The sequence below is a fragment of the Palaemon carinicauda genome, chromosome 15 (assembly GCF_036898095.1).
Source record: "Palaemon carinicauda isolate YSFRI2023 chromosome 15, ASM3689809v2, whole genome shotgun sequence".
Lineage (NCBI taxonomy): Eukaryota > Metazoa > Arthropoda > Malacostraca > Decapoda > Palaemonidae > Palaemon > Palaemon carinicauda.
The window spans coordinates 55,573,966-55,601,323 of record NC_090739.1 but is presented as its reverse complement, the minus strand read 5'-3'; the positions used below and the strand labels follow the sequence as shown (position 1 = coordinate 55,601,323).

General features: G+C 38.1%; 1 protein-coding gene across 4 annotated transcripts in view; it reads left to right on the top strand.

The window, feature by feature from the left end:
- The window catches only part of LOC137654612 (RNA-binding protein 1-like), a 130,412-nt gene that overhangs the window by 79,742 nt on the left and 23,312 nt on the right, over window positions 1-27,358 (top strand). For 2 of the 4 annotated variants that reach the window (XM_068388406.1, XM_068388404.1), the window contains one exon: window positions 14,552-14,575. The exons of the other annotated variants lie outside the window; for them this stretch is intronic. In XM_068388406.1, coding sequence (XP_068244507.1) covers window positions 14,552-14,575 — 24 coding nt within the window. The remainder of the gene's footprint in view (window positions 1-14,551; window positions 14,576-27,358) is intronic. 4 annotated transcript variants of the gene reach the window in all.

The following is a 27,358-nucleotide window of genomic DNA, read 5'->3' as shown; positions in this document are numbered from 1 at the left end:
TACTTGCAGAATTAAAATATATAATTCTGCTAATATTTAAACATCTAGAAAATCTTGATACAAACATAGGTTAGGAGAGTTTCTCTTCTCAAAGCCTTATATCCCATGAATAGCTGAATTATTCTATTTCCAAAAGGAAACACATACTTTATTGGTTTTGAAAGGCTATTGCTTAGTCTTGAGCCAGGTCTGTAGGCTGAAAGGAGTTGGTGTTTCCTCTTTGAATAGGCCCCTCCAATATTAGAGGTGAGACCACCACCCTGGAACATTGACATTAAGAAAAGACAGATGTTTGTTCCCACTGGCTGGACTATTGCCAAACTTAATTTTTTTCTGCTTGCTAGTGACCTTGGATCTTCTGTGGGGATGTCTATTGTATGTCTAAGTGTCCCAGGGTGATTGACAAGACCTCCGTCATCTTCATGAGCTCCAGTAAAACTGATCCCTACCTTTTGTGCCCTGCATGCAGCACACACACTAGTAGGGAAGCCTATCCCTGTGATAAGAGTAGGCAGAGGTGACTTCCTGTGGGAAACGTATGGAAGGAGGACTAAGTCGTCCAAAAATATCCTTCGTCTTCTGGGTCTTAGTCGTAGAAGTCCTGAGTTTTTCCTCTTACCTCTGGTACATTGCCTTCTGTTGGTCTCCTCCAGAGCCCAGTCTGGTAAGGGTGGTGACCTTTTAAGTTTTGAGCAAAATTTGAAGCAAGGAGACCTTCCCCTTACCCCTAGCAAAACAGGAGGGTTTCCTCCATGGAGGAGGCGGCTTTATCTTTCAAGATGTACTATGGCTTACGATTGTTTTGGCCTTTCTTGGTACTTCAGGGTCCTTCTTCCTTGGAGTGGGTGATTGCTGCGAAGACTGTGCTGGAGAATGTTGCTCCTGTAGGAGACGTCATTGGCTGGGCTTGAGTCCCCCGAAGTCATCCACCGTTGTCTCTAAACTACAGTCTGAGATCGCACCTCTTCAAATGACTCCCCTGAGCGCGCACATGCACTCCACAGGCACCTCAAAATCGCCCCCATGTGGTGCCCTATTTGGTAACGTCACTGACTAGTGATCGCTAGACTGGGGGTCTGAGTCCCAATTAAACTTGTTGGATCCTTTAATGGCTGTAACCTTACTGTGCTTATGAGCTAAGGTTGGGAGGCTTTCCTTGGCCCTAGCTTGGATGAATAGTCTGCTTGGCCACTGATTATATGCATATATGGTCAGTCGCTAGGGCATTGTCGTGCTTCTAGGGCAATGTCATTGTCCCTTGCCTCTGCCATTTATGAGTAGCTTAAAACCTTTAAACTGCAAGTGAGGACGAGTTCCTTCGTCTGAACGACTTTCCTCTTCTGATGCTTATACTAGCGGGCGAACTTGGTTCTGAAGAGACACGATGGTTTGGCCAACAAGTTTCATCGATAGATCAACTGAAGGGAGATTCTGAATGTTGGAAATGCCTCGCTAAAGGGTCCTGTTCTATTTCCAGCAAAGGAAAATGAGGCAGACCAAGAAGTGGAGGAAAGCTAGACAGAGTCCTGATGACCCCAATTCCAACTCCAGGCTCAGAAGCCAGCTCAGAGAAGCGACTCCCGCCCTGCTCCATCCATTCTGAAGCGGCGAATGAACTAGTGGGATGATGCCTGCAACCCAAATGTAGGAGGTGGAGATGGACGGGAGACATCCTTTGATCTGGATACCTGCTCTAGGTCCCCCAATCCCACCTCCAGTGACTGCAAAGGAATTAGCCCTTTGGGCAGAAGTCCAGGTTATGCTGGAGAAGGGCAGTCGTCTCCAAGAGGTTGATGACAGCTTCCCAGGCTCCTTCAGTCGACATTCTCTTGTGGAAAAGGCATCTGGAGGCTGGACACCAGTCGTAGACCTGTTAGCTTGGAACGAGCTTGTGCTACAAACCTTGTTCAAGATGGGGACCAAAGCAACAGTGTGGCAGGCGATCACGCCTTTGGGCTTCAAGATGACGATCTATCTCAAAAGTGCATACAATTGGCCCTAGTCTTCGCTGAAGTCAGGTAAGAGAGAGAAAAGCAAGAATCCATGAATATTTGCTACCCTAAGGTTGGTTAACTCCTAACCTAACAACTAACTGCCCACAGTGTACAGGCAGTTGATTAAACACTTAAGTACTGCCTAATATTTTTTTACTTGGTTTATATCATAGTAGAAGTATTATATTAATGAATGAACACATTTCAGTAAGTTTACAGCACATGCACATATTCACAATATACTATAAATGGTAAGGCTATGGTGCAGTATAGTACATAACACTAGTCATCAGGACACTTATAACAAGGAAACATGGTTGTTCCTATCTAATATAACCCTCACGGATACTGTAGTGTACATTACTGTTATGTACAGTACTATCACAACAGTACAATGTAATTAGCTAAGGTAACACTGTATTGTAAGTGTTTGCAGGACGACTCGCACTGTTTGACAACTCGACTTACACATAGCCCATATTCACATATTGTAGAGTACAAATTTATGTACAGTACTGTACAGGATAGTTGATAAAAACAATACTATACATTATTGTATTACTGTACTGTTCAATATGTATACAAGGATAGTTAAGATTCGCTAATTGTATACTATACAGACCACTTTTGAATGAAGTTCTACACAATCATGAAGCATGATGCAACTAATGATGCGTCGTGTCTTGCTTAGTACTGTAGGGGATCACTCATCTACAGTATATTACCCAGTAATATATACTGTACAGGAGTATGTACTATACAGCTGCATCACTTTTTTACATCAAAGTGTGATTCTGCTCAAAAAGGACTGAAGATGGAGGTTGACACGTGAGGAGAGAGAATGCAAGACTGAGGACGAGGGAGCAAGAGATGCTGTGTGGAGAGGAAATTGTGCGAAGGATGCCGAGTGTAAAGGAGAGCGCTCTGTTTGAAATTGTCGAGCTGTGAGAGTAATTATCGTGAACCCACAAATTTTTTTATTTAATAGGTTATACGGTTTTTTGTGTTGCAGAGAATAAACCTGCGAAAAGCAAGGGAAGATTGTACTGTATTACCAGATCCTAATCCATCCTACTTCCAGGAAGTACCTCCACTTCATCTGGACTAGCAAAGTTTGCCAGTTGAAGTCAAGTTTTTTTTTATTTTCGGCTCCCACCAGCGCCACAAGTCTTCGGTAGAATCTTTACGCTGGTATTAGCAAGGGCATATGCCATTGGCGTTCGTTTCTTAGTATACTGTATTTGGATTATTGCCGGATATTGGTGGAATCGAAAGCGCCCCCCCCCCCCTTTTTTTTTTCTCCAAGCCACGATCTAGGTATTGTAGTGAATCGAAAGAAGTCCATTTTAGTGCCAAAGCGGAAACTTATTTACCTCAGAATGAACATTGACATATTCCTAGGGAAAACCTTCCCATCTCGGAACATAGTAGCAAGCCTAAGAGAGTACTCCCCTTCCTTCGTCAGCCCCAACTGCCACCTCACCAGTGGCAGAGTGTACTAGATCATTTAGTATTCCTAAAAGAAATTTCTTATTTCTAATGGTCGCCTTCACCTATGGTTGCTTTAATAGGGACACTGGTGTCATCTCAACCAAACCACCCTCTTTCATTGATCGATGTTGATATTAGGAAAGTTGTTCCGAACAAGAGCATCGATGCCATTAAGTATAAACTTGTTAAGTCTTTATGGATTCCAACCCGTCTGCCCACATTTAGTCGGTCCCTATTATGTTGAAGAGAGAGAAACCTGTAGTAAGGTACCGTGTCACTGCAGCTTTTTCAACTTGCAGTAGAGATCCTTGAGTGGCCATTTCTCAACTTTCTGTGACAGCCTGCTTCACTCCAGGCAGTACAAACATTATAGCAGACAAACTGAGCATAAGGATGCAAGTAATTAGCTCCAAATAGTCCTCAAGTCCTCTTGATAGTGGCCGAGATCCTGACTTTATTGGGTTCACCCACGGTTGACCTAATTGTAACCTCGCTAAACCACAAGTGCCCAGTTTACTGCTCACCAGTGCCAGACCTGGAAGTAGCGCTAAAGGATGCATTCCAACACCCGTGGGACATGAATGTTTTTCTGCCGTTCTGCTTAGTAAGGAGTGTCCCAAATTGAGTTAGAGCCACTCTTAACCTCAACATTACTAATGGCTCCAAATAGAATGATATGCAGACTTTCCACTTTTGACTGAAGGAACAGTTCTTCCCAACCTGCTGTGCCAACCACACACTTGGAGATTCCCGGTTGCTTTGGCTTCATTTATGGTTTTATAACATATGCTCTCGGAGAAAGGCTTTTTGCGCAAAGTTGTACAAGAGATGTTGTGGAAGGAGTGTTTCTCCTCTGATTAAAACTGTTTAGAATTGGTTGTGAAAGATTATCACTAACTCTTGAGCCTATTCTGAAAGAAAAAACTTCAGTATCAGTGGTGAAAGACTTATCACTCAGTCTTTAGACTGAAAGTAGTTGATTCCTCTTTGGTAGAGCTTTCCATACTCGTATGGAGTATTGAACATATCTGTCTACCGTTTGAGGTGAGACCTCGCCCTTAAAATGCTCTTCTCGCAGGCCTATTCTCTGCTAAACGGGTTAGCAAGTTGCATGGTCTTTCCTATAAAGACTCATATCAAGGAATGGAGATAGGTCTCATTTTCCTTTGTTCCTGAGTTTATAGCTTAAGACCCAGAATCTGTCTGTTCCTGATTGGTTTCTTTCTTTCTTTCTTTCTTTCTTTCTTTCTTTTTTTTTTATTTTTGTTTGTTTGTTAGTTTAGATCGCGAGCAGTAGAAAGCTGACTGACAATCCTGATTAGTAGCTTTTGGGTAGGCACACAATCTGACCACACTTAAAACAGCTTTTCGTCAGCATGGAGACTAAAGAAGGTGACCAGAAATATCATCTCTCTGGCTAAGGGAGGTCATTGACCATTCCCTTCCACCGCCCTCATTTTCCTCCCCAGGAAGAGTTCAAGTTGGAGCGCATAATATGAGGCAGTTTAGTACAACCCTGGTATTCAAGAATCTCTGTGGAGCAGTTACTACAGGCAGGCATGTGCAAATGTCAGACAATGGTTATTGCCCATTACCCATAAAATTGGTCCACAGGTATCTTAGTCACTTTTCCTAGGTCCTATAGTAGCTGCACAGTAGGTGGTATAGCTAGCTCTGCTCCTCTCTCAATTCTATTACCATTGTATTAAGGACAGAGGTTACTTGTTAGTCTGGGATGAAAGTGAAGAATAACTGGCTTTTTCTTTTATGTTCAGTCTTCCCTCTCCTGGGGCACAGCTTCAAAAACCCTGTCAGATGGAGTTGATTCTACTCTAGGTAAGCCCTACTCAGCCTTCAACTGTTTTATAATGTAATATGGAAGTCATTTCCCAAACTCCTTCCAAGGGGTGAGTGTAGTAACCAAACAAACCCTTCCAAGGGGTGAGTGTAGTAACCAAACAAACACATTATTAAAAATATGCCACAAAGTGTGAACCAAGCCAAACCTATTAGGCTACATATGCTACTTGGTTGGAATCAGGAAAACCCATTAGTATACATATCCCTCAGTATTAAGACACTGAGACTTCTCTGCTTTGTGTCCTTCATTGTATAAGCTGTGCATCTGTTGGGATAATCGCATCACTTATGCACAAAGTGAAAGGAACCTTAACTCTCACTACCTACAAGTTCTGTGTTTAGGCATCTTGGAACAGGAACTTCCTCCTACCTAAGGAAGTTTCCTATGCAAAGGACGAATGTTTGTATTTATACTGGAATAAATGACGGATTTGGAGGTAATTTGTATTTTTCCTAACAATTTTCTTATAAGATAATCATATATTTTTCATGATTATTTTTAAGAAAATGGTTTTCGTAAGTAAATTCACGTTTATTACTTTTCTTAGTTTTCGTAAAAACATCATCTTCATCACAGATTTTTTAATATTTCTAAGCATCGCAAAGATATTCTGCTTGCATTGTGAAAATTTTCTATCATTATTTGACATATAATGTATTAGGCCAACATAAGATATCCTATGTTTTGGCTGTGCGGAAGCACAAAAAAAAAAAAAAAAAAAAATTCCCCTATCAAAAGCATTGTACCTTAAGGGTGCCAGCCGGCTATTGACATTTTTTAAGGACAGGACTTTGACATTTATACAATAGGATTTTTGCCTAGGTTTTGTGGCACCAGGGTGATTATTTTGAAAGCGAGTGTTTTTCAAATTCAATCTCCTCCCTTGATGATTAATATTAAGATCTGGGATTACTACCCTATATAAACCTGATGTAGACCTCTAATAAAGTTAAGTTTTTGTTCTAAAAGTAATTTTTTTGCTAGGTATGAATTTGTTCATTATGGGAAAAAAGGAACCCTAAAAATCTTGGAAAAAAAGAAAAAAAATATGAAACAAAAAATTGGAAAAAGGGGGCAACATTTTGATTGTTTATAAGTTATATACCAAATTTTAATGATGTATCTTTAAAACTATGATATGGGAGAAGATAGAATTTAAAGGTCAATAAGTATAATTTTTAGATACGGGCATTCAAAGTTTTTTTCTTTTCACTAAGACAATATTGATAAATCATGATTATGAATTTTGTGTTCCTTTTTAATATTGATAAACCAAAAATACTTGGGGATTCCAGTCCTTATTCATGATAATGTAAGGTTTATTCTATTTTATTGTTATTTCGTTGTCAGTGTTCATAATCACAGAGAAAGGGATAGTGCATCATTCCTAGAAGAGGCATGTGTCCACTTAAAGGAAAGAAGATTGTATATTAAAAAAGATAAATACCAAATATCGATTAAACTAATCTAGAGAAGCAATAGGCGAGTTTTAAAATGTTTTATTTTTAAAACTCCTTGTTCCGAAACTGGAATACAAACCTATTTTGGGGTATTACCTTTGGCGAAGCTGAAAGGACGAGCCATTAAAATTTAGCGAGGGTTAATTACCCATCCCACTAGTTAGTGGGTTACCCACTCACATACCTGTGATTGAGCCCACTTTGCTTTTGGCACTGATAGTGAATGGTCAATGCTGCTCTTCATCCTCACCAAATGCTATGTTTGCTTTTTCTATTTTGAGTGTGTCTGTTGACTTCTGCCAGCCATGCATACCTGCCCTGGACCTGAGGGCTGCTCCTGCAGTACTCTCATGTCCGCAGAGGACACCGATCTTCGCATCCTTTGCCCTTCCTGCAGAGGTCAACAGTGTGATGTGGGTAACAAATGTTTCGAGTGTCAGGAGTGGTCTGCCTCCCAGTGGGAAAGGTTTGGGCGATGGCAAAAGAAGTTTAAGTAGGTCTTTTCCTTCGAAAGTTTCTTTGAAGCAAATAAATCCCAGGCTGCTTCTGCTTCTCAACCTTCCTCCGAAACTCATGCTCGTTTGGTCTCTTCCGAGGGACCATCGAGTAGTAGCGCAAGCCAATTAACATGTGAACAACCTTGGTCCTCGAGAGACTGTCGCTTCCCCTAGTGGGGTCCATGACTCTCCATTTTTACAGGTGTGGTCTTCCTTGTGGTTACTGGGTCCGGCCTTCAAGGTGATCCTGCTGTAGCTTCTTCGCCGTAGCGCTAGTGTACAGCCCTTGCCAACGTCAGAGATGGAGCCTCTGTCCTTCGTTGATGTCTTTATCAGAGGCGTCGTCTGCTGCCCATCCTGCTGACGTTCCTGCCCCCTCAGGCTAGTCCGCCTTTACCGAAGACTGCAACCTCCCCCCAAACATTCTTCGAGGGGGAAACAAAGTTTAGGCCCATCTCCTGCGATTGTTTCTCTTCCTCTGGGGAGTTCACTCATAGAGACTTCTTTGGAGGATTGCTGCTGAAGGTCAGCTTGCTGATCCAACAATCCTTAGAGGGCATCACCTTGGGTGTCCTTACCGACATACTCGCCCTCCTCTTCGCCTTAGAAGTGCTCTTCCACGGTTGGTAAAGAAATACCTCTTTGGCTCTTCAGCCTCGGTTACGCAGCCTTCTGCAGAGGAGCCTCCTCGTCCCATCGTCTTCTGGCTATTGACCTTTGCCTGCTCCTGGACCTTCCGAGGATGCAGCTGCTATTCCACAGACTTAGGTTCTGGACTATCCGCCTGAGAATCACGCTCTGCCTGAGGATTGCACGTGATCCCTTACGCAGGATGTTCGTCCTTCTAAAGCAGTGGTTCTCAAACTTTTTCATGAGCGACCCTATTTGAAACATTTCATTCCTTCGCGACCCAGAGTAAAGTGAAGAGAAAGAAAACATGCAATGATATATACACTTTATTTTGGAAAAAAAATAATGTGTACAGCTTTTCATTCACAAAACTAAACTAGTGGGATTTATGGCACTGCTTTTCCTTTTCACAAAACTAAATGAACAGGATTCATGGCACTGCTTTTCGTTCCCAAAACTAAATTAATAGAATCTATGGCACTGCTTTTAATTCACAAAACTAAATTAATAGAATCTATGGCACTGCTTTTAATTCACAAAGCTAAATTAATAGAATTCATAGCACTGTTTTTCATCCACAAAACTAAATTAATGGGATCCATGGTGCTGCTTCTCGTTTACCAGTTTGTCAAATCGTGGAATCATTGTCGTAAGGCTGCATCTCATATCATGCTCGGGGTTAAGCTTGTTCCTCGACTTATTTTTCATATGAGTCAAGAGCCGAGAAACCTTGCTCGCAAAGGTATGTTGTTACAAATGGGAGCAACACTTTCACCGCCTCAACTCCTACTATAGACTTCTCTTTCTTTACCTGAATCCAGAATTCAGAAAGAGATACTTCCTTGAAGAGGTCCTGCGACCCATCAAAATTGATCTCGCGACCCATAGTTTGAGAACCCCTGTTCTAAAGGAACATCAGCTCAACATCCTGCGCACCAATCATCGACTCGTCCACGGTGTCAATTGCCCGCGCGCTAACCTTGCTGGCGCCCATTGCCAACACGTCATTCACCATTCTCCAACGGGATATTTGCCTGCGTGTCTTTCTCCAGCACACCATTCAACTTTTCCATCTCGCCAGGAGGACCCTTCCCTTCATGCGCCCTCCGATCATTGCCCACCGACGCGTTCACCAGCGCGTCGAGCTCCTGCACTTCGTTCGCCCAGACTTCGCGGTGCTGCGGGCCCTCATTCTTTTGGACGCGTGCCTACTTCCCAACTTACTCCATGGCATCAGTTTCCTGACCATCAGCGCGCACGCTCGCCAACGGACCACCAGGCAGATCACGCGTCTTCAATCGCGGACATGTTGGCCTACTCATATGCGCCAGTGTTTGCCAGCTTAGCAATGTGCTCCAGCTAACCAGCACTCGCCATCACACAAACACGCGTCTTCATCCCGCGCTCACATTTTCAAACGCAGAGTAGTCATCGTTCACCGACGCATAGGTGCTCGCTGTGCTTATCTCAACACAGCTTGGGTAGGCCGCAGACCTTGCATAGCGAGGTGTAGGGATTCCTTATATTTTGTACCTACCTATTCAAGATAAGGAGGCCCCGGATAAAGCCAAAAAGCCACATTGTCAGGGACGTCCACCCTCCTAATGGGTGAATCGCCCGTAATAAATAGTGTAGGTTTGTATCCCAGTTACGGAACAAATGACAAATTCGTAGTTAATTTGTATTTTTCCTAATGATACAAACCTTTAGCTATTTTATACAAACTTACCTGCCAGCCCTATCTCCATTGAGGTCCTACCTCCAAGGAAGGTGACCTCAATTAAAGGTGTGAGAGTTGGAGGGGTAGTGAGCTCCCCCCCTAACTAGGGGGATGGGTAGTTAACCCTCCCTAGATTTTAATGGCTCGTCCTTTCAGCTTCGCGGGAAGTAATACTCCTAATAAATAGCTAAAAGTTTATCGTTAGGAAAAATACAAATTTTCTGTCATTTTTTCCCCTCCCCAAAATATAGTATACAAGATTTAAAAGACCATAGTTTGATTTAAAAAAAAAAAAAAAGCTGGATGATTCAGATTTAAAGTTGCTGGATAAGTGGTGATTTAATGAAGGATCTTTGATGTACTGAGTTTTTAAAAATTATAATATAAACTTCAGGTTAGCATTGCTAGGTAGATGAGTTCATCTGTCTTGTTTGGTAAATATTTTTTTTCTATTTTGTCCAGAGCAATAGGTACTATATCGTCCATAATTTAGTATTTATGTAGGTGATGATATTAATGTTCTGTGCATAAAATAATTTGCTATACCATTATTGAAAGTGTTCTTTTGGAATGTCATTGAAAGTGTTCTTTTGGAATGTCGGCTCCTTTGTGGGATATTTCATCTTTTACGAGAACCTGTCTAGGTATTATTTTCTTCCTAGTAATTGATTAGACCATTGCTGAGCAAAATTGTGTTGCTATTTTTTTTTGAGATGTATTTCAATTGGAATTTTTTTTTTGGTGCCTTGTGTGCCTACTTTAATAGTTTTGCTATCTGCTTTAAGATATATTTTAATTGGAAAATTTTTCTTGGTAGCTTGTGTGCCTACTTTAGTAGAGCTGCTTCTACATTCTGCCTGTTGTCGCATTGCCACATTAGTGCCATAAGTCTTTTATTATTTTCTTTGTATTGCTTTGAAATACACTTTATGATTTCATTCCTGTTTTTACATTTCTTTGGAATAATTTTTATGCTCACACTTTTCCATATCCCATTTTCTTTCTTACATTCCCATTTTTGTAAGTAGATATGCTAATATTTTAATTTTTCAACCTATGAGTAGATCATTCTGTGGAAGCTTGCTTTTCAAGTCCATGGTCTTTTAAATTTTGTACCATGTGAATGATTATTGATTTATGACCACCAACACCCATCATCATCACCTAAATACATATGCTTGTGTATCTTATAATTTTAAGTATGGCTTAACAAATAAGTCATTAATGTTAAATTTCACATCTTTTGGGAATAACTTGTACCCAAATATCTAGTAGAATTTATTGTCAAGCTATAAACTATCTTGTATATATATCCAGTATTTAGGTACATTTGTTGCACATCGTTATAAACTGATATACTGTATTTCAATATTGAAGGTATTACATGAAGTTCGATCCACCACTGTATTTGCTAATTGTCTGAGAGTAAAGGTGAGAGCAGTGGGCATTTAATTAATCAAAGGCTATATCCCTCTTGAAGTAGGAAGATATTTGACTGTTGGTCTTATATTGAAAAGGGGAGTGTTGTTACAGTAATTGTGGATAAGTTATGACTGTGTATAAATGTTCATATTTTTGCTATAAAGCTAACACCTGTTAAAAGATTGTCTGAGCGTATTTTCCTAATTTTTAACCTCTTCACTCAATTTTTTTCTGGATCCCCAAAAGATTGAAAAGAAAGCTTGAAAAAGAGAAAATCTTGTTTGAAACTTTTTTTTTTCTTCTTTTTTGCTACTTCATCATTATTGTACTGAGCAGAATATATTGAATATTTACTCAATATTTCATAAAGTAATAAGCTAGAAATTCCAGGGTTATGATATTTTATTTTTTTTTCCATTTGAAAGAAGCCTATAATGTTCCTTTGGAGTATTTGAAATCGAGGTCAGAAAATGTGTATATTACGTAGTTTAAAGATATTTTAGAAATTAATTTTTACAGCAAAATCTTTTCCAATTAGCCTATTTTGTTCCATGGTATTATCCCAAGCACTTCAGTTCCTTACTAGACGAAAGAAATGGTAGTCAGCTGGTACTGCTTTTCTGTTGGTGGATCCTAGTCTCTCTGGCAGGTATATGCCTCCTTCAAAGCAGTCTTTATGGTTATGGACCAGTTAGTTTACAAACTCTTTTTACCTGGAGTATGCTACTGCTTTGTACTATGAAAGAATGTATGTTCAGAGGTGCCTGTCAAGGATTAAAGGCACCCTTTTATTTTTTTGTACGGTTTTTATTCCAGAACTCTCCTTGTGAGACTCATTTCTTATTCAAACCTCTGAAAAAAATGATAATTGGATAAAGAACGAGGAAAAGCTTTTCAAGTTTGTCTTTCCTCTGTCCATTTTGACGTTTTTACTGTTTTTAGAAAGATTTATTGTTAATTTATTCTCATCATTTATTTCTTTCCTTATTTCCTTTCCTCACTGGGCTATTTTTCCCTGTTGGAGTCCGTGGGCTTATAGCATCTTGCTTTTCTAACTAGGGTTGTAGTTTGGCTAGTAATAATAATAACATTGCTAGAGTCTGATGGTATATAACAATATGAAAACCAAATGCTCACTATTCAAAAGCATCACTGTCAGTGACTTGTTTCCAGTGGCTTTTTGTTATGGTACATTTAATATCATGATTGCTGTAACAGCTCTCTGGTCATTGGAGAGGCACTGTTCTGGAAAGTTAGTGCAATGTAAGGTCATGGAAGCTGGAGCACCTCTTTGGGTCAGGTGCTCTGGTTGCAATTTCTGGTCACTAATTTTGTATGTCTTGTAGCTTGCGGGGCACTGTAATATTTCTTTTTGTATCCCCTATTTGATGAGAAAGGAAAATGGGCAATGCAAAGTGCACTTTCTGAACTAGTGAAACTTTGCCTTTCAAATATAACTAGAATCTATTTTTCCTGATATAATAATATTGGTGCTTTATGTTCTGATGCAGACCTTGGCAAGGTCATAGGTAGGGGAGTGGATGGATTGCCTGCTAGTGGTGTTCCAGTACTTCTATCTCTGCCAAAGTGCATGTGCTTTAGAAGTGGTAGCTGGGAGACCTGAGCACCATGGGTGGCACCAATATGAACAAAAGAACAGAAGCAGAACTGGATGAAAAAACTGGCCAGTTGGTTGAATTGAACTGGAGTCTGGATATCCAGCCAATTTCTTTTGATGGAGATCTTTTATCCAATTCTAGTGAAGGAGCTCTTTTCTAAGCATGGTAGTTTGAGGCTAGACTCTCACATTCCAAAGAGTTACATAAGTTCCATGACAGTGTATTCTTGTTCTTTTAATATCCCTTTTATTATAGTATGAGGAACCCCATTTTTTTTGGCTGACCAATCTCAACAGGTAAAGCAGGTGGAATCGGGTGAACATATCTTGCTTTAATCAGTACTAAAAGACTTGTTTGGTGAAGGTATTGCAGCCCTTTGTCTTGTTCGAGGAAGGTATTGCAGCCCTTCCAATTTGCATAGTGCATTTACTCTTGGCGAGGAAAGTAACTAAAGCTACTAAAACCGAGTACTTTACATGTATTACTTAGGAAATATGATAAACGCCATTACTTGTAAAAGTGAAAGCATAATTAAGATAATGCAATAACAATTAAAGAGATGAGGAAATGTAGATATATGACAATTAACTGCAACTTTATACCTTATTAAGTACAATATCGTAATCCCAAAAAGTAATAAATAAAATTTAAAGTGAGGCCGGAACTAAATAGAAGATTACTCCTTAGAATACTTCATTAGCTGATACAGGAGTTCAATTAGCTAACATTTTTCAGCTTAAATATTGTTAAAACCCACCACATGTATCCAATACTAGGAGTGAAATAATACAAGCTTGATGCTAATCAAAGTCTTACAGCATTTTTGCTCTTATTTTTTTTTTTTTTTTTTTTTTTTTTTACAAACTAGGTAGTCAGTATAGTGCCAAAATAAATTTCTTTGCTTAACTACCTTACATTGAAACTCATTCAAATGAAGAAAATTGACCAGTGCATTTGTTCTGTTGTTGTAGAAAGGTGAGAAATTAACTAATCCTCTCTTTGACAGAGGAAAGGAATTATACTCGCAAGATGGAAGAATAATAATGCACAGTGGTTAAATACTAGTTTTTGTTTCTTCTGAGTATAAATGAAGCACTTGGAATGATTTCAGAGAACAAAAAAGGCTAGTTATAAAGTCACAGTTAAATACTATTTTTTGTTTCTTCTGAGTATAATTGAAGCACTTGGGATGATTTCAGAGAACAAAAAGGCCAGTTATAAAGTCACAGGTTTTTTCATAGGGCAAATTTATTCAATAAATTTTTGTCTAAAGCTCAGAGTATTGGAATTGCTTATTTTATTGCAATAGCCTGTATTATGACAGTTTTTGTTATACTATATTATTAACTTGGGGGGGGGGGGGCGAGTAATGTATACATTACACAGTCAGCATAAATTCTGTTGAACCAAAGCCAACAATACAAGAAAAGTATTTTGTGGAATTTGTACACAATGGGGAAGAATATGTACTTTTATACTAAAGCCAACATTGAGAAAAATGTGCAGAATTTCTTAATATACATAAATCCAGAAACAGCAAAATAATTTGTAGATTTTTTGGTGATTACTCTTTAGATTTTTTGTAGTTTAAAACCTACACTTGTTTTGAGACCACCAATTTCATTAACATGAAGTTTTCAGAGTTGAAGTTTTACCTGGTGGTTTTCTAGTCTTAAAGCTGATAATTTAAGAACTGTCATTAGTTAGCATTTGATTTTTTTTTATCTCTTAATAAAAATCATAAAGGTTATTTTAAATTGGCTTTTTTCTGGTTTAGGATATTTGAGGAAAGGCAGGAAGTATGAGGTTAGAATGATCTCTTTCTGGACTAATATAAGTTACGTATTATTTTTTCAGAGGGGCTCGTCGTGGATCTCCAAGGTAATTTCACCTTTTGAATTGTATATAGTGTGGTTTTTTAGTTTTGAAGTCTATTAAATTCATATCTCTTTGAAAGTGTTGAGAGTTCATTGTATATTAGTTGTGGTAAGATGAAAACCAGCATGTGTACCAAAAAACATCTGTATTTGACATTTTTAGATGATCATTCATTGTTTACCAACCAATAGATTATTGAGTCCGTGGAAACAAAGTTTATCGAAAAAGATCATTGATTCGTCTTCTATTTCGTCACAACCTCATTAATCAAATATATGCCCATATTTTTCCAAGGTTTAGTTTTTTCAGTCGGTAGAAGGTAGTCACAGTATACAATTGTCACTAGGCATTCTGGGTATCGCAGTCATGTGTTAACTTTTTATGAAGTTGGTCTGCACTGCTCCTCAAAGTGTTTAATTTGCAGCATATCTGGTCCTCTACTGCTCATTGCTAAATATTTTCTGTGATAAAATCTCCAAATGCTTTTATTCATACTATTGCCCACAGTCTGTGATGAGTAGAGGGTACTGATCAGTAGCTAGTACATATATTGTCATCTGTATTTCAGTTTCAGATTTCTGAGAGTGATGAACTTTATAAGGTGTTCTACCTTTTCATCAGTTTGTTTTATAAATTCTGTTTCTTTAGTAATTCATTAAGTGGTGCTCTGAAGCTATTTTCAACTTTTCTAACAGTTTCTATAATTGTGTTGCACTGCATCAGTGTATTGTTTAGAGATTTTTCCTCTTTCAGTGGCGGGATCTTAGTGGCAACTGTCATTGCTATTATAGACGTTTTACCGATCATCTAGATTTTAGGACATATGTGCCTGCAACTGTGGCTTAAAGACATCTTAAATTCTGCCCATAGACTCATATAATTGGCATCTAAAGTCCTGACAAGTCACGGAGCATGTAGAATTTATTTCATCCCCTTGGAATCTTAAGAAATTTAGGTTCTTTATTTTGGTCTTATTTCAGAAGCTATATTCTTGAACTGTTCAGGAGAGTGCCAGCTGCAATGCCAGTAGACAAACACTATGGTGATCACTTTTTAAAGATGACTATAATCCTGGCCATGATTATGAATAAGACCTCTTCTTGGTAGTTACTGACTGGGATCCTGTTGACAGGCATTTGCGTAGAAGTAGCAACTGCAATCAATCCTCTTTGTGTTGGGAAAACAGCAGTAGCTTGTACTGTCTTTAGGAAAGCTCTCCTACCATTGATATTTACAGTGACTGCCCTAAAAATCATATTCAGAAGGATGCAATTCGCGATAGGAAGGAACGCAACAGTCACGTTTTTTTCTGATGAAACCTAGCAACAGGAGTCTGCTTCATTCAGTTAGGAAGAATGGGTCTTTATGTTCACTATTAACACAGGTTAACAGCCATACTCACATTTGATGGCTGAAAAATGTTTGCCTTCACTGTAATTTTAATGGCAAGATCCAAAGCTGTTCTTCATTGCCTCGCTGTTTATGTTTTGACGAGGATGACATTAGCAAAGCTTGCCCAGTGTTTTCCCTCTGTACCATGGTACCCTTACAATGATTAAGGTTAGACAAAATGAATAGTATATGTGAAAAGTTGTGTAATGTATGGATTGGTATTAGGAACTGGTAATACTTTACTTTTGGAGGGGGCTAGGTCATCGAATGATGTTTAGGTCAAAAGGATGATTCACTCCTTTCCTAGAGTTCTCAGATCTGTTGTCACCTTGTGATATGAAATTGTGCAAGTACTCAAAACTGTTTATATTGTGTGTAGAGCTTAGCATTATCTTGCATTGAGAATTTTCATAGTTTTTTTAATGTAGTTTAAGCATAGAATGCTTTACAATAAAGTCCTGTGTTTTTTATGTAAATTAAAAGCTGTATAACTTTTAAACGCCAATTTTCAAGGTCACAAAATTATCAGCAACTGAATATAGCTTTTTAGACAAATTGTCAATCTCGCATCAAATTTGTGTTGTATATCACCTCAGAGCCTTAGCAAGTTCCTTGAATAGAGGATTTTTATTTTATTTTATTTTTTTATTTTTTTATTTTTAAGGTATAAATATCACTGATGAGATACCTAAGACCACTGATTCATCAATACTTAATAAGAATTATCCAAAGGTTTTGATGCAGATTAGATGGGAAAATTATTGTAAGGTATAGTTTTACAAAATTGGATTAGAAGATAAAATAGGAATTAAAAGAAATAATCTATTACAACTAGGCCTATTGTGTATGCAAAGAACCCTCACTGCTAATATGTATGGTTGTCATGTACAGTAAAGTGCACTAGGTGATATCCCCTGCATGGTGTAAAGATTACCTCAAGTGACAAAAATTAATTTTAATTTATCTGATAATTTTAAATTAATTGAGATAACCACATGGACTACCTACAAAAACAAGATTTTTCTTGAAATGTACATATATTTAGTAAATTTTGATATTATAATACATTTAATTTAGGATAAAGGTTAACCTGTTAAAAGTACCATGATACCAGTAGGTAATTCTAAATTGAAAAAGGTGCTAAATAATCAAAATAGACCCTAGGGCCTATCCTTTGGCCTTAACTTTGTAATCAATCCATTGAATTATTTTATGCAGGAGAGAATGTAAGAGAATTACTAATGTTAATCCATTAGATAAATACTGATTACTATCCAATGCCCATGACTCCCATATCCAAAGTTTATTAACATCTTTTGGCAAAACTTCTTGAATAGGTATTCTGTTCCCTAGTTTGCAGGGCTTTCACAAAGGCCTTAGAGCATTTGATGCTTTTCTTACAAATTCCAATGCTGTAATGAAATCCTGTGATAGTGGCCAGTTAGTTTGTATGATTGGTTTTTATTTTAGTGGTGCACTTTGATTCAAACTCAAGGGAATTAGTAGTAGGTTTATCTTTACTGAGCATAAATATGGATTTTTTTTTTTAGTAATAAATTGAAAATAGTAGTAGTTGACAGGAGCTGTAGTGATTGTCTGATTATGATGTTTAGTGGTCTTCAGTGTATTGTTATCGGACAATTACTATTAAATATTATATGCATATATGTAGTTTGGCCTAGAAAACAATCTTGTTGCTTATCCAAAGGATGCTGTTATGCATCAGTTCCATGTCTGGAATGTATACCTATGATTAGTAAATCCCTTCATAGATATTTAGCTGAAAATTAGTGCATGTTGCCAATTGTAAGACGTGAAGTTGAACGCTCATTAAATCTCAATAGGCCAAGGTAAGTGGTTCCTACATACAAATATTTTATTGATAATGTGTCTCAATTATACAACTTAGTCATTCAAAATTTTGGGTGTTGTTCTTGACTGCAAATTTACTTTTGAGAAACTCGTTTGGTCTGTTTCTGCTTAGCATAAAGAATAGCCTTATTGAGAAATTTATTTAAGTTATTTGGTGATTAGTCTATCCAGCAGGATTGGTTTAATTCTTTCATTCAACCATATTTCTTGTTCTCCTGTCTGGTCTTCAGCAGCTTCCTCGTATTAATTTGTTGGAGAAAAAATTGGGGTCTTAATGAATTCCTTAGTGTTGGTCTAGATATTAATCTCTTGCACAGTTGTTGAGTTACTTCTTTGTGCATGTTGCATAAGATTTTTCATAATTCTGATCATCCTTTGCATTCATATCTTATCAGACTGTACTATCCTGTATGCAGTTGATTTTGAGTCTGCCTTCTCCTTCTCCATCATAAGAGAAATAAGGTAAACTTTTATTCTAGCTGTAACCAAGTTTTTAGAATGGCGTTTCTAAACTTATGGTTGAAATGATGAAACTTCAGAAGTTCAAACTTGTTGCAAATGTATATTTCAGTTGAATAGGTTGACATGAATCTTAACAGTTGCATATTTTAATGCTATTTATCTTAGAAATATTTTGAAGTTTTTATTCATTACTTTTTGTATACAGTCTAATTATACTATTTTCGTTTCTTCACTGGGGTACTTTCCCTGTTGGAGCCCTGAGTCTTGTCACAGCGTTTTTCCAACTAGGGTGCAGCTTAGCTAGTAATAATAATAATGCAGTAATTTTTTTAGAAATTCAAAACTTTGTTCACCCCATGTTTGAAAAATATAAGATCATGAAACACTGCTGCATAATCAACTGAGTTCTGTTTGCATTGTGCTAAGCCACAGTAAATTGCTTTGATCACTGATTTACTTTTTTCTGATGTTTCTTTTATTAATTGATTTTGTGCAATATTTTGATGAGCAGTTGTCTAACAGTGGTAATGAAGGAATGCATATCACAACATCGAAATGTTCCTTCCAAAATTCACAAATGGTGAGGTTTGTGCTCAGTGATTTTAAAGCATTTCTTGAAGATATATTTTGTGTAGTTTCCTAAAGTTGGAAATCACATGCCGGTCCATGGGCTGGAGGAGAGGGGTGGTGTTAGGCAGAAGATAGGAGAACCTTGATGAAGGAATACTCTGCTAGGATATCTTCCTTGGGGCCAGGAGGGTGAGCAGGGGCATTGTCCAAAACCAGCAGGCATTTCAGGGGAAGGCACTTCTCTTTCAAATATTTCTAAACAGTCAGGCTGAAACAAAGGTTTACCTTCTCAGTGAACATCACCGGAAGCTTCTCCTTCATCACTTTGTGGGCTTTGAAGGCTCGAGGAGTCTCCAAGTAATACACCAGTAGGGGTTTCACCTTGCAGAGTGCAATGGTAAGCCTATCTCTCATAGGCTTATACCCGAGTAGCCTCTTTTCTTCCGCTGTTATGTATGTTCTACGAGGCATTTTCTTCCAGAAAAGCCCGTTTTGTCGCAATTGAAGAGTTGGTGGAGACTGTAGCCTTCCTGGACAGTCAACACATCGAACATCTTAACAGAGGCTTCAACTGCTTTTGTGTCCGAGCTAGAAGCTTCCCATGATGTACCAATTGAACACCAGACCATCTAAAATTTTTCAAACCACCCCCGAGAAGCCTTGAACTCCGGGGGGTGCTTGCTTGTTATCCCTTCTCCTGCGTCATCTTAGGCCTGACAACGCACGAGATCGCCAAAAATGGCTCTGGCCTTCTGGCATATTATTGGCTCGGTGATCGTGTCTCCAGCGTTTTCCTTGTCCCCATTAGGTGGTGCTGCTGCTTTGATGGCTTCCTTCCGTTTTAGGATTGTTACTATTGTAGACAGATTTCGGCTGTATTCCTTAGCGATCACTTACCGCATGCCAGCTTTGTACTTCTTGATTATTTACATCTTTCCTTGTACATCAGCAAATTTATTGGGACCCATGGTTAATAAACTAACGTAATATCACAACACGATACAATACAGTAGTCATAAACGCCAAATCACAAACGCAAAGTTAATACGTACGATACCGCTGCAGAAATTAAATGGAAGAGGAAAGAGCTACGCCAATGCGTAGATGCATGATGGGATACAGTATATATATATATATATATATATATATATATATATATATATATATATATATATATATATATATATATATATATATATATCTATATCTATCTATCTATCTCTATATAGGCTTCGGTGGGTTATCTTTTTTATAATTGGGTTGAGAAGGGTGTTGTCCTCCATGTCAGCTTTCCATTGTCCGTCGGATAAGTTCATTGTTTTTGTTTGACTTATGATGTCCGATTCCAGAATCTTCCTTCTGTACAGACAGGTACTTTTAAAAAGTATAGATGACTCGCTCCAGTTAATCTGGTGCTCTAAATCTCGAAAATCCCCGAGTCTTCAAAGCCATACCTGACAGATCTATGTTCAGGTAATCTTTTAGATAGAGAATGGCCCGTTTGTCCCACGTAAACTTTTTCACAATCTCCACATGGTACTTTGTAAACTCCCGATTCTATATTGCTTTATTTTGATAAACATTGTTAAGGGTGCTTCGTATGGCCTTGGAATATAAAAAAGCAAAGGGGTTCTCAACTTTGATATTTGTTATATTTTTAATACCTTCTATATATGGGAGTTTTATCTTATTTTTAATACATCTTTGGTTGGTTACATCATGATCTGTATAATATATTGTGTTGGCTTTGTTGATGGCCTTTTCTATGTCATACGCCGGGTAGAATAGTTGGGCGAGTTTTTTACGGATTTCAAATTCTTTACTTAAATAGGCTTGGGAACCGATTCTCTAGTCACTAAGAAGTAGATTACAAGCTACTTCAATTTTTACAGAAATGTCATGATAACTAAGGAAATGAATGTAAGAAAACCACCTGAGTAGAGATGATGCAAGACTAAGGCCGAATGAGTAAGAGATGGGGTGTTATGCTGTGTGGAGAGGGAAATTGCACAAAGGATGCCGGGCTCAAAGGAGCACAGTTGGTTTGAAATAGTCTATCTGTGAGAGTATATATTGCAAAGCCACTAATATCTAATTTTTTATTCAAGATATTATACGGATCTCTGTGTTGCGAACAATTGAAATTGCAAAGAATGAACCCGCGATAAGCGAAGGCTTTCTATCAGAAAAAACGACTTCCTGCTGACCATGGTACAATCCTGCATGATGTGTACTTTCAGATCGCAGTCCATCATAGATTAAGAAAGCACCATCCTCCCACTCTCAGAGAAAGAACTCACCAGTTCAGCATGAGCTTCAACCAGTCGACAAGCCCCACTGGTATTCACTCATCTGTTCACTCTAGTCTCCTCATGGGAATAAGACACCTGTGTTACCTGGACCACTGGCATCTACTGGTAGAGTCAAGATTTCAACTTATCTGCAACTGAGAGCTTCTCAAATTTTGCCACGATCTGGGGATCCAGTTAAATTAAGAGAAGTTAACTTGATCCTCAATGTCATATACGGTACTTGGATATGGACATGTACTTGATCTAAACCAAAATTTTTCCATCTACAGACAGTCCAGCAATTGAGACAGATCACAACGCTTTCCTTGAAAGTTCCTTCCAGCCCATCTTCAGCAGAAGCTCCAAGGTCACCCCTCTTTCCTAGAGAAACTATTACCTTCGGGAGGAGGCATCTTCGATCAGTACAATGGCCACTAAAGAGCCAATGATCACAGACATCTGATCCTCCTGTTAGCTCTTGTGAAGATTGTTCAATATTGGAAAACAGGTCTCTCGTGGTGACTAACAGAGGAGAACCTGTTAGCCGGAATACCTCAACATGCTCCAACTCCATGCGTCCTAATATTTTCTTGTGCTTCTTGCCAAGGATAAGTGAGCCCATCCAAGGAAGTAACAAGCCTCAGGAATATGTTCACAGGAGGACAAATCATTCTACATTCAAGACCTGCAAATGTCAGGATGCCTGAAAACTTTAAATCAATCAATCAAGACCTGCAACTAAAGGCAGCGTACATAGTATTACTTCACTTTAAAGAGTTTATCAAAGGTCACTTGGTATTGTTGATGAGCGACAACAAACATGGGGTTCAGTTTCCCACCTCCTCTGTCAGTGGGCAAGTAGGGATGCAACATTGGATGGAAGTGAATGGTATTCATCTCTCGGCCTGATTCATCCCAGGGAGATAGAATTTAATAGCAGAAAATCTGAGCTAACTTGGGATATATATATGGTTCAGAAGGGTCTGAATCCTCTAGTTTTGATGTCTCTCCTGACTTTGTGGGGTTCCTCACTGATAGTCATGTTTGCCACCCATCTGAACAACAAACTACCATTTTATTGTTCCCCTGGCCTGGACCCAGCAGCAGTGATGGAAGATAATTTCCAACACCCCTGGGTTGGAATGGACATCTATGCATTTCCCCCCATTCTGCATATGTCATGTTCTGAACAAAATCAAGATGTCAAAAGACCTAAGAGAATTCTAGTCCCGCCAAGGTGGCAGGAAGCAGAATAATACTTGAACCTTTCTAGCTTTCTCATAGGTGTTCCAAGAGAACTTCCAGATTGTTCAAACCTGTGTAAACCTTATGCGAAGAAATATTAACGAAGCAGCTGACTGCCCATTTCTTCACGGCTGAAGGTTATACAGCATCTCCTCCAGAGCAACTTGGATTCCTCTGCAGTGTTCTTTCAGGGAATGCCTCTTCTCTGTAATTGGTGTTGTAGAAGGAACATTACTCCACTCAAGGCCACTATTCTGCTGATTGCAAAATTTTAGATTTTCTTTGGGAGAAACTTGTTTGTTACAGTGGTAAAATGCTATCGCTCAGCCTTGAACCAGGTTTTCAAATTGAAGGCAATTGACCTTTTCCTCTTTGGGGGAACTCACAGCTTTAATCAGAAGCTTTGAGCAGTCTTGCCCTACCCTGGAAGTAAAACACCCGTCCTGGAGTGTGTTGAAGGTTGGGGGTCCCTACAAACCACTCGCATAGCAACAGACATAGCTGACATTGAAAATAATGTTCCTCTTAGCTCTAGCGTCATGAAAGAGTTATTTATCCAAGTTTAGGGCCCCACTCCTGGGGGTGGAAAAGTATTTTTCATTTGTGCTGTAATTCATAGCTAGGACCCAAAATTCATCGATTAATAAAAAATGATTCAACTCCTTTATGAATTCAGCAATCAAGGAGGTAACTGATAATCTGGACTAATTGTTACATCATGTAATATACATCTTTTTGTCTCAACATCCCTAACTTGTTTCTAAGTACAGGTTAAAACAAGAAGAAAATAACCAAGATCACCATTTCTTTCTGGTTACGAGAGAGAATTTTGAAAGCATACAAATCTTTGGGAGAAGCATCGACCGGGGTCATCCCAAGGCTTATGATATACCCGGTGTTGCTGCAACCTTAGTGTTCTGCGAAAACCATTAGGTGGCACAGGTTCTGGTGGGTGGGAAAAGACAGACCACCTTCACTGCCCATCATATAAGAGATTGTACCCACAGATCTTGGGGCACACTCTTGGGTCCGATGATAGCTGCTAAACAGATTGTTTAAAACTTTTGCTCCTTCTGCACACTTAGTGTTATGTCACAGTATCGGTTATTTTCAGCGTAATTGTGGTATGAGAGTAGAATGAATAGTGCCTTCCTTCTTCTCTTTTGATCCTTCCTTCTCTGAAAGTACTTATGCTAATGACCACTTACTAAGGTAAGAATACCACTGTGACATATACATGGTATATCATTATAGTATATAAAAGTTGTTCTCACACAAACTCAAAGTAGTCAGGTTGAGGCTTTTGCACTTTCCTCCAATTCATTTGAGCTCTCATCTGAGCTGGTCAAGGTAATCCATATTTTCCTTTTGGATCAAGGGACAGACAAACACCCTAACACCTAAGGAAGATTCCCATATAAATGATGAGGTTTTGTATTTGCCTAGGAAACATCTACATTTTTTAAAAAATTATTTCTCAGCTATACAAACCAGAGTCATTTATATTCCCTGCCTCATTCACCCCGCAAGTTTTAACCAGGAGTAAAGTTGGGACTGAGCAGCCGGCTCTGACCTGGCTACCCACTGTAAGTGGGAACAAGGTCAACCATACTCTGTAGCCAGACCCACAGAACTTTTTAGAATTTGGCAGTACCAAAACAGCAATGGAGTATACCCATATAAATGATTCGGGAAAATATGAATTAACTTTTAAAAAATGTGCGCGCACACACATATATATATATTATATGCATATACATATATATATATATATATATATATATATATATAAATATATATATATATATATATATATATATATATATATATATATATATATATATATATATGTACACATACATACATATATGCATATATTTATTTGTTTATTTATTTATTATGTAAATACAGTACGGTCCCGAATTATGCGTTCGCTAGTTTTCAAAAATAAATTTTCTGTATCTGTAAAGCTGTTCAAAGTCTGCGAGCCAAGCACTACAAAATGTCTCAAATCTATTGTCTTTTTAAGTATATGGGTAGCCCTAAATATGGTGCTTGATAATAAATCTTACGAAATGATATTTACATTACATTTTATTACCATAATTTCATAATAAATAGCATATTTAAAGAAAAATTCCATATCAACAATGAAATCAACTTAATGCAAGTCCAGCTGACAAAATGTAAACAATTCTTGTTAATCTTTATCTTTCTCTAACCTATCGATAATTTTAATGGTAGTGTTAATGATGGTATATTAAAGCATTATTTTTGTCAAGTACAGTATATATGAAAGCTTTATTTTTTCCTATGGGTCTTCAAGGTTTTCACGTGTAGGCTGGGTTCATTTATTGGCTGTGAATAGCCTAAATTTCGGTAACGAATCAGCAATATTGTGTCATATTTTAAACAGTATAAATTTGCTTTACAAAGATTTGTTTTGTATAGTACACGGTATAATTATAAAAACTTTTCTCTCAGAGAGAGAGATTGATTTTATCAAAGAAAACCTCAAATCTCTCTCTCTCTCTCTCTCTCTCTCTCTCCAGTTAAATCCAAATTTTCCTATACAGTAATACCTTGAGATACGAGCTTAATGCGTTCAAGGACCCGAGCTCGTATGTCAATTTGCTTGTATCTCGGATCAATTTTTCCCATTTAAAATAACCCCCAAAAAATTAATATGTTCCTACCCTCTGAAAAAACACCTAAAAACAATATATTACAGTGGAACGTGTTTTTAATTGTTCTAATTCACAACCTACGCTCACAAAATAACAAATACCTACCATATTTTCCGTGTCATAAGACGCACCTTTTTTCACAAAAAATGCTCCCCAAAATCACCCTGCGTCTTAACACTTGAGAAAAAGTTGTATAGGGGAGTTTGACACCCTTCAAACACCCAACTATTAACATACAAGCGCTCAAACTGACGAGAGATAGAATATAATCCTACAATTATCATTCATATGTAATAAATTCATTTATTTTTATATTGCACTTCCTTTAATGAGTACAGTAGCAATTTTTTTCTTCTTTTTTTTTGTAATCGGCTGATGACTCGCTAACCCCCTCCTACAAGCAAACATGCTAATTAATGGTCTCGGGGCAGACGACACTATGACATATTACATGTTTATGCAGTATATATCTATTTTCTCATATTGTATTGATATTTTGTATTAAAGCAATATATTGATAATGACTTTGTTGTTTGAGTTACGAAATAATAGAAACAGACAGTTGCTGAATACGACCTTGGAAAATTTTTTTGTTGATTGCAGTATTACCAATTTGCAGAAAAGTAACTAAACCTAGAATCACAAACAGTAGCAAAATTATTCCACCTAAAAGGGTATGTCTAGATTTCTTCAATTAATGATTACATTTTGTGTGAAAATTTATAGGCTATATGAGGAATTTTGGAAATAGCTCTAGAATTTTACCTCTTTAACAAAATTTTATGCACCTTTGGCAACACTGCTTTCATGTAACCAACACTTGAAACACCAAACACTCTGACTAAACGTGTAGTTGAGGTGGAAACTACAACTGGTTTAGTGGTGTCTTATATGAATATGTAGTAAAATTGGGATAATCGGCCTTTAGCTAATTAATATAAACTTAAACATTTCATAATTCACCCAAAATAAGAAAAGTTACTGTGCCAGACAATAATTACGTGAGTTGCTGACTAGGGATTTGTGCTAAGAAATGTTTAAATTCCTTAATTTTTTTTTCTAAAACTGCCTTGCTAATTTTAGGGTGTGTCTTACCACTTGTAGCGCCTTATGACACGGGAAATACGGTATATACTGGTTATGATCTGCAATAAAATGTGACATTATTATGGAGTTCTTACTTTCGAGACAGACGGTAGCAGCTAACGGCGGTGTGTTAGGAGGAGAGAGAGAGACTTGACGTCAACACGTTTGTTACGCTACACTTTTGTAACGCTACGTGACATACCTTAAATGAAATTAGCTTACTGTACACACACTTAAAAATAAGTGTTAATCTTACGATACATTAAACCTAATTCTAACTTTTTCATTTTCATTTTTTTACTACTTCCGGCTTGGCTCTTTTTGCCTCACTTTTATGACTCGCTTTCACCTTCACTTTTTGGCGGCCTTTTTAAAAGGAACCTATCTAGGGATGTTTGCTTTTGTCTCCCCTTCAAAATGTTACGAAAATTACGTACACAAGTATCGTCACAAAAGGCTAACGCACGACCATTCGCCAGCTTGTCCGGGTGCCTCTTTGCCATAAAATCAGAAAACTCCTGCCACTTTGCTAACATGTCTCTGATTTCCTTCTTTATAGCATCCTTCTGCTTGAGGATGGTACATATTGTTGATGTTCTCCTCTCATATTGGCGAGCCAGCTGAGTCACTTTTACACCACTCATGTTTTTCAATTATTTCATGCTTTATCTCTATTGTCATCATACGCATTTTCTTTTCACTACACTTGTTTTCACTCGCTTACTTTAGACCCATTGCTTATTCTCTTAATTCTGTACTGATTAACGCAAAAAACACGTACAAAATGCAAACACTACGGCCGATGCTCAGGGATAACTTTACCCAATGGAGATCCAACGGGAAATAGCGAGTGATGCTGTCCTCGTGAGCAGTCTCTCGCACACTCGGCCACCTAGCAGCCACATAGGAAACCGTCTCGTATCCTCTTATCTCAAATTTGTCTCGTATCTCGGGGAAAAAATTTGCTTGAAACTTTCCTCGTATCTCAAATTTCTTTTATGTTGGGACACTCGTATGTTGAGGTATTACTGTATATCGCACCATCTGTTACATCTAACGTAGTAGCGGTAACCCAATTGTTCGATGACTAAAGACTGGTCTAGTACTTTCTTCTCTTTCTGTTTTTTTTTCTTTTTGCAGATGGTTCCACAATTGAGGTGGGTACAAGTTGACTTATAACT